The sequence below is a fragment of the Egretta garzetta genome, unplaced genomic scaffold, assembly GCF_000687185.1.
Source record: "Egretta garzetta isolate BGI_Z169 unplaced genomic scaffold, ASM68718v1 scaffold18, whole genome shotgun sequence".
Lineage (NCBI taxonomy): Eukaryota > Metazoa > Chordata > Aves > Pelecaniformes > Ardeidae > Egretta > Egretta garzetta.
In genome coordinates, this window is record NW_009260616.1 from 2,703,230 (window position 1) to 2,711,449 (window position 8,220).

General features: G+C 41.3%; 2 protein-coding genes across 2 annotated transcripts in view; one reads left to right on the forward strand and one right to left on the reverse strand.

Annotated features, from left to right (window-relative positions):
• The window catches only part of TRAPPC3L (trafficking protein particle complex 3 like), a 21,409-nt gene extending 19,400 nt beyond the window's left edge, over positions 1-2,009 (reverse strand). Inside the window, exon 1 of the mRNA XM_009645222.1 lies at positions 1,968-2,009. Coding sequence (XP_009643517.1) covers positions 1,968-2,009 — 42 coding nt within the window. The remainder of the gene's footprint in view (positions 1-1,967) is intronic.
• Positions 2,010-7,626: 5,617 nt separating this feature from the next.
• CALHM4 (calcium homeostasis modulator family member 4) overlaps positions 7,627-8,220 on the forward strand; it is a 1,738-nt gene continuing 1,144 nt past the window's right edge. Inside the window, exon 1 of the mRNA XM_009645223.1 lies at positions 7,627-8,184. Within this exon, the coding sequence (XP_009643518.1) occupies positions 7,627-8,184 (558 nt within the window). The remainder of the gene's footprint in view (positions 8,185-8,220) is intronic.

Consider the following 8,220-nt stretch of genomic DNA (forward strand, 5'->3'; position numbering starts at 1 on the left):
GACAAGGGGCAATGGGCACAAACTGAAGCATAAGAGGTTTCAATTGAATATGAGGAAGAACTTCTTTACTTTGAGGGTAACAGAGCACTGGAAAAGGCTGCCCAGGGGGGTTGTGGAGTTTCCTTCTCTGGAGATATTCAAAACCTGCCTGGATGGTGTCCTGTGCAACCTGCTCTAGGTGAACCTGCTTTAGCAGGAGGGTTGGACTGGATGATCTCCTGAGGTCCCTTCCAACCCCCGCCATTCTGTGATTATGTGAGCATTTTTTGTCCATAAACTTATGTATATTAACTTTAATTATATTATATTCCTCTATTTCTTTTTCAGTGGCAACATCTGTTCCCTTTTCAGAAATTGACACAACATTGTCTTAAAGCCTTCTGGAACTTCTCCACTGCCCCGACTCCTACCAAAAATCACCCTTCACCATCCAGAGAGCCCTGAGACTCTAAGTTCCTGAAGAAAGACCTGTGTGGAATTAAACGATCCAAACACAGAATAGAGATCCCCGTCTCTCTGTGTTTCATTTAATGACTGTCTAACCACAGAGGCACATAAACTTACCTGGCATTTCTATCTTTAACCATAAATCTCTATAAGCACTTAGACCTCTGCTTCTGAACAGATCCCAGTCTCAGAAAAGTTGTGCCCATCTTTCCTAAGCCTGTTTAGAATCTCAGCACTAGGGATAAAGTAAAACTATGCAGTTAAGTGCCCAGTGAGCGATACAGTCACTTTGGTTTTGGTATCAGTCTTCTACAGTTGTCTATGTTCTCTTTTCCTCACCAGCAACTTCCTCTCTCTTCAGTTTGCTATACATATGTATACAGAGATACATGTGTCATAATTATACTTTTAGATGCCAACATATTCTCTTCAAGACACAATACTATTACTGGGGGGTTTAAACCACTGTGGCCTTATTTCTGCATTATGGCACTTTGGGGTTTTGGAATTGTGGTAAAATATTCCTAAACAGCCAGAGATTTTCAACCACAGATAGAGATTCTGAGGAAACTTGACAGCTGATTTTTTCATATTTAGATGCACCACTGCCAGAGAAGGAGAAGGAAAATAACTGGTATCTTTAATGGCACAAAATACTGCTTTTTATGACCATGCAGTTTAAGAAGGCCTCTTGGAAAAATCTTGCATGCGATATATTTAAAACAACTGCTGGAGCTTTAGGAGAATATTAACATGAAGTGCAGAAAAAGAAGGAAGTTTTGGTCTATATAACTTCTACTTGATAGAATTCTGTGCTATGTGATCACCACTGAAAGCCAACACTCAAAGACAATGGTTACAGTTTTACCACGGTTTCCCCAAGAATCAGATTTTGGCCTTAAAGCCAGATGTTGAGATCCTGTGATGGTGCACTCCCTGTGCATAGAAAAAGCCCAGCATTTGGAGGATGAAGAAGGACCTCTGTTCATGCAACATCACCCCCAAAAGAAGACGTGGTCTGCTATGTAGGAGGCACACAGTGGGTACCGGGTATGCTGCGGTCCCAGGTGAACCATCTCTTCCTATAACTGTTCATGGGGTGCAGATGTGGCTGGCATAGCTTCTTTCTCCAAAACAAGAACAGAGTCTTGACCTCAAGGATTCATGGGCAGGACTGTCTGAAAATCAATTCATGTCATAGTCAAGGTAGCTGGAGAGATATGAAGGCTCCTAGAGCAAATCTCAGCATTACCCCTCAGAGTCAAACAGACTCCAAGTCCTATGGGCAGGTTTTTCATGTCACTGATGGATAGCTGGCAGCTTGTTGGCAGCTCACAAGGGGGTCCCACCCTAACCATAAATGCTGCCAGTGCCTCTGCTCTCATCCTGGCAGACTCATCCCCATCCTTTCAGTACTTTCAGGCTATTCAGAAATCTGATTGTATAAAACACATCAATATAATAATAGCTTATTCTTACTCCATGCACAATTTCAATCACAGATTACAAAAAAGTCTTACTATTTTGTGGTTCTCCTGCTTTCTTCTTGGTGGCCGAGACATGTTGCTTGTGTACCACCTGACGTACTTGATTGTCAGTTTATGTCTTCTCTTCCTCAAGCAGCATCGTTTTCTCTCAGACACTGTGTTTCCTCTTTCCCATCTCTAAAGTTGTCTCCTTTCTGCTCTTCTGCCTTTTGCATGAGATGTGTTTGCTGCAATCTGTAATGCTGCTGATGCTCCTCCTATTCTCTACGTGTACCGAGCCCTTTGGGAGGAAGTTGACCAGCAACAGATCTGCCCCTGTACACAACATAAATAACCGCTCCATCCATAAGAATGATTTGTAATCAAATACACAGCAAACAGCCAGAGGAAGTCAAACCAGGCAGCCCAAAGAGATTCACACGTCTTATGTTTTTAGGGACAGCAAATGCATTCTCTTGTTTCTGCCAGGTTTTGGTGTTTGCAGAGTTAACAAAAGCTCCCTCTCTGAAGAATAAAAACACAATTGCAAGGTAATGCTGCACAAGGTAATTAAAAATTTATCATTTTCAACTTAAAGGCGCTATAGTTTTCTGTCAGCTCTGACTGCTTTAGTCTGGTGAGTTCATGTCTGCCCGGGCAGGAGCAGAACGGCTTACAAGGCACTACTACCACCAAAGCTGGCAATTCAGATTGAAAGCACCCAAACTCCCAGAGGAATAAACTGTGTAGCTGTTACAGCTGCCAGCTTGTGCAAATGGCACTTCCATTAACAATGGTTCTAGGGGATCTTACATCATTCCTAAGCTATTATAGCCCCTATTTGTAAACATCCTGCCTGTGAACAGCCAGGAAGGTTTGGTTCACACCTTTTCTGTTTTTCCCTGAGTTAAATCTGGCCTATTCTGTTCGTGTAGATATGCAATAAATTTAGACTACGGTCACTAGTGAATTTAGAAATTAATCAGGTAGCCGTCTTTCCTTGTAGGACTTACCTCCACATATATTCCCACTGAGTCCTCTCAGGAAAGGAAGTTAAAATACATGGCCTCATCTGAATGCCACGCTGTTATTAAATTTCAATTAATTAATAGATTTGGTACTAGAGTAAAATTACAGGCATTTACTACTCCAGATACACAGAAAGCAGCAGATAAGAAGGGATAAGAAAGACTAATTTGCTTTAGAAAATGGTAGCTTAAAGTTACGACACAATTCAACAACAAAAAAATAGAACAGAGATAAGGATTTTCAGCTTCTTCTGTAGAAAACACAGTCATCCTGGCAGCTTTCATTTTAACACAGAACGAGCCAGTGTTGACAACTTTACAATAAAATAAGCCTCTTCCATTTTTTTCCAGGCACTTTTCTGGCCCTGTAAAATCCAACTCTATTTTATAAGTGAAACTATTGTAGGTACTTCCCATATGTAAATTTAAATAAATTATAAAAGCCAGACATTACAATTCTCTAGACAGTTACTTGCATTTCTAAATTGAATCTGAGACGGGTTGTTTCTCAGAATGTTTCCAACCAGTGACAAGCACCAAATATGTCTCTCATTGCAAGAGACATGCCATATTCCATATGAAAGTGTACTGCATTGCATTTAAAAAAACACCTCTAAAGGATTATCATTATCATAATTTAACTGCAGTGAAGCCATCACAAAGCACTTAAGGCTACCCACAAATGAACACCATTTATTTATGCAGTTCTGAATATAAGGATGAATTACTTCAGCCTGCATTGGTAATCCTGCAGTCATGAAGGAACACTGCAGATCGGACAGTGCAATACGTGGTAAGAACACATCAGCATTGTTTGGAAGATATATACGTGCACACGTGTATAGATGTAAATTCACACATATAATATGATGCATGAGGTAGACTGTACTACATTTTGAAAGGTTTGCACGTGATTGGGAAAATGAAGCTGAAATGGTGTGTCCAAATAAACTGGGGATTCAGTGGTTCCAGCGAGGGAAACAAGTCGATGGTGGATGGTGTCCACATCTTCAGGAACACAATAAAACCACCTTCAACTGTCGCCTGACTTACTGCCCTGCAAAAAGGTTGGCACATATCTGGCACTTGGTTTAAACCATAACATAGACTTCTCAAAAATAATCCAAGGCAATTTGAATAGTGAGGAAGTTAGCATCGCCCTCCACCTCCCTTTCTGTCACGTTTGTCAGGAGAAGATTTTAGCCTTCAGCCCTAAGAAGGCTGGTCTGGCACACTACTTGAGCGTTAGACTACACCAGTTCTCCTCATTCCCATTAAACTGAAAAAAATCCCCACAAAATATCTCCTGAAGTTCAAAAGCATGCATGAAAGTGTGCACCAGCACCCTGTCTCTTATAGCAGACTGGCTATTATGGGACAGCTGAAACCTGTAGAGCTAAGCACATGATCTCTTTAGTAGTCCAGTATCTAAGGATTCTCCCAAACATTAATATCCCAGAGCAGGGTGCAATATAAAGGTCAATAATGAATCGGGTGTCAAATGCCTAAAAAAATACCTAAAAAAGTTCTTTGAGCCAAAACAAGAATACACAATTAGTACAATACAGGATGAGGCTCTTGTTTGTTCTCTGTCTCCAGCTCAACAGATGTTGTGTTAAATATTTCACTCACAGAAAATTGAATTATTTCAGATCACAAGAAGGTAGGTGATGGGGGTTTGAAGGTACATGAAGAAAAAAGTACTTGAACACAGGTTTCCCACATTACAGGAAGCAATCTTCTTATGGCATATAGAACACTTTCCTCTTTCTCTCTACCTTTTCCTGGTCATTAGGTAACAAGATCCTAATCTTTTTCTGATCCGATAAATATCAAAATCCTCCCTGTGGGGGAACTAAGTGCAACTGGTAGAACTATGGCAGGAAAGCTGGAGAATGCAGCTTCTTCCCGCCAGAGTCACACCACATCACTCATAATACCTGAGCTCTTGGAAGAAAGAGATGAGTGAGTGAGTGTTGAACTAGATCAGGTGGAGAAGGGAACCGAAACCAATCTCTCCCTTCTGCCATGGCTGTTTTGTTTCAATAAAAAGCAAACAAAAGAATAAAACCTGTTTGTTTGTGTATGGGAGGATAGGTGTAACGTCTTCCAATAACCATGTTTTAAAAGAAAATGACAAACCATTCTCAGTTCTTAAAAAAAATCACTTATTCTCATAAGTGAGGTTCCTGGCAGTGAATTCAAGCTCACAGAGCCCTGCAAAATGACAAGCAAAACCATGGCTAAGGTTTCCCCATATATCCTATTTGCCTCAGACGTCAGCTATAAGCATCTCTTTGCCTCAGAGGCAAACTGGCTGTCACCTCAGGCAGTGGTATTTTGGATTGCATTCAGTCCTAACTCTTCCTGGGCATCAGATAAAGAGCCTAAATGTCTACCTCAGGACTCCGGGTTCCTCTGCAAAGGCGAGTACTTAAGGGTTTGGTGTGCTGCCCGAGCTCTTAATTGGATCCAACCCTGTAATTTGTTCCATAATAGGATGACCCAGCAGGATTATTTACAGCACAGCATGAAAGCAAACGCCAAAGAAGTGACAATGCAGCAGTACAAAGTTGTATCGATTGCATAAATTGCCTCATTCAACAGCCTTAAGCTGACTATGAATATTTCAGTGTTGTAGCTCTCTTCAGTTTCACATCTAATGTGTTTCTCGAGTAAACAAGAGATGCTTGGGAAAGCCTTCCTCCCTTAATACAAAATAAGACATGGATTCCCACAGAAAGCTCAGGAGCGATCAATCAGAGATTTTAAAATTAACTGAGACATAATGGAAGACTTATAAAACACATCTTCAAAATAATTCTGTAATAGCCTGATGGGTTTATTCCGCTGAATTTAAAGGAGGTAATTTTTTTTCAAAATATAATGCCACTAGTACTAAGAAAAGGTTACTGAAAATCCTGTGATACTGAAGGAAAATGAAGCTTCAAAAATGGCAGTGTTCAGGCGGCACCAGCATTTTGCTGTGCTACAACTGTGCCCAAACAACCAAGAACTTAACAACGGGTTCCAGAAAAGCTGTGGCAAATTGCTGCTCGATGTTTCAGCATGTTTCTCTACTGCTTTTAATTTTGTGTAACGGTGTGGCATAGCTTTGAGAGCCAATTACCAGCAAGGACCTCCCTCACAGGTTGTGCCTGGGGATGAGACAAGCAGGCGTCCACCCTAACAGGGCACCCGAGGAACAAGGTCTTCCCTAGTAAACAGGCAAGGCGTGTACAACATGCCATCCGTGTGTGTAACAGCTGTGAGAGTGTCTCTGCCACCCAAGCAGATGCCATGGGTGCTAAAACTACTTTCTGAGTGGAAAGTTATTATTAGCAGCCCTCTCTGCAAGGGGAGAGAAGAGGCTGTGCAGTCAGACACGATGTGACTTGGTCAGTCACACGACCAAGTCCACACATGCTGGAGACAACCATCTGTAATGGGAAGACAATTTTCCTCATAGACTTTCTGGCTAATTTTTTTTTCATTTCTTGATAAAAAATGTTTATATTACAGGCAGTTAGACTTCTCAGAACTTAAAGACAAATATTTGCATATTCAGATCAGCCCAGGGTATGCGTGACCATAGACAAAGTGCGACCCAGAGAAAACCATCAGGAGTGAAACATTTTGAATTAACCTCTGTTTAAGGCTTGAATTGTGAGAGATGCTGAGAGCCCAGATCATATATCCCAATGTTCAGAAATCAGCTCTGGAAACATTTAACTGAAAAATTTCTATCTACCTCTGTCCAGAAAACGGGACTGATGATACAGAAAATCTTAAAACTTGTAGTCACAAGCATGCTATATAAACGCCAGCTATTACCATGAGCATGTCTGAAGCTGGCTTGACACTGCACAAGTAGCAGACTACACATCACGATAAAAAACTTTCCAAAGGAAACATTCAACACTGTCAGGAAAAGAGAAGTGCTAGCTTCTTGCTACCTACAGGGGAAACATGAAAATCCTCATGGTCCAGCAGCCAACCACATCTCATACTCCAGTGCCTGGAGAGCAAAGTGCCCCAGAACCAGAACTGACATTAAATACAAACAGCTTTGGGATTCAAAACTTGGTGCAACTTTATGGAATGTTTTCTCGGTTTATTTTAAAGTTGAAGCATTTTAAATTTTAAATGCTTTGGGTTTTATAATCAGTCCACTTGACAAGGCTTTGGTTGTTTTTTTATGAAGACTAGCTGAATGATCTCCTTTTTTCTTTTTCCTAGTCTCACACCATGCTTCTGCTAATTACCATTGATTAACAAACAGCTTGCCAATTAACCCCGACAGGGCAGTCATCAGTTTGATGGCCTTGCATGGCATCCAAAAGGTAGGGAGAATTTATTGTTAGTTTCAGACAATTAGCGAGGGGCTGGCAGAGCTCACAATTGCCTAAAAGCTAAATGGTCCAGAACCGCTGAGGTAAATTATTGAATCAGTTAAAACACATGAGTGGTTGTCTGTAAGTATATTTAAAGCTAGCAAACAAGCTTTTAGCTGTCATGGAGTAGAATCAAAAATTAGTGGGAGGAGAAAGACTAGCAGGGGGGTTTTTTTGGTGTTGTGTTTGGGTTTTTTTTAAGCTGCTGGAGTTTGTTCTGTTCTAGTCTGCCATTAGCATTAGTTAAATACAACTTAAAGCAAAAGCATCTGGTAAAGAGTAAGATCTAAAATGACTTTTCTTCCAAAGTGGTTAACTTTTCTAAAAGGCAAAGAGGTTGTTATTGCTAATGCTATAATTGCAATATTGACAATTGGTGGGCAGCAACTCTTCTCCTTTTTTACATTCAGCTGTCCTTGTCACGTTGGGCAGAACCTTATCTATGGACTGGCTTTCCTAGGAGCTCCTGCACTGATCCTTCTGGTTGTTGGCTATGCTCTGAATAACCAGACTTGGAGGCTGGTTACAGGCAAAAGGTCTCCTCTTGAGGAAGGGGCTACACCAAACCGGTTACTGCAATGCAACCTGATCTGCTTTGTCTTGTGCAGCATCACAGGGAGAGCCCTGGTTGCTCCAGTAACGTGGCTAGCAGTCACCCTGATAAATGGCTCATATTATGTCTGTGCCATGAGTGAGTATGTCTCTGTGCATTATTATGGAGCTAATCCTAATGTCACTGCTAGTGAACACAGCAGGATACTGGCTGCGTTTCCGTGCAGCCAGTTAGTTCCTCCGGAGCTGACCCAGGCAAGAGAAGAAGTGATTCTCGTACTCCGATACCAGTCACAAGTGAGTAACTCATGTTGCTTCTATTGTTTGTGGATC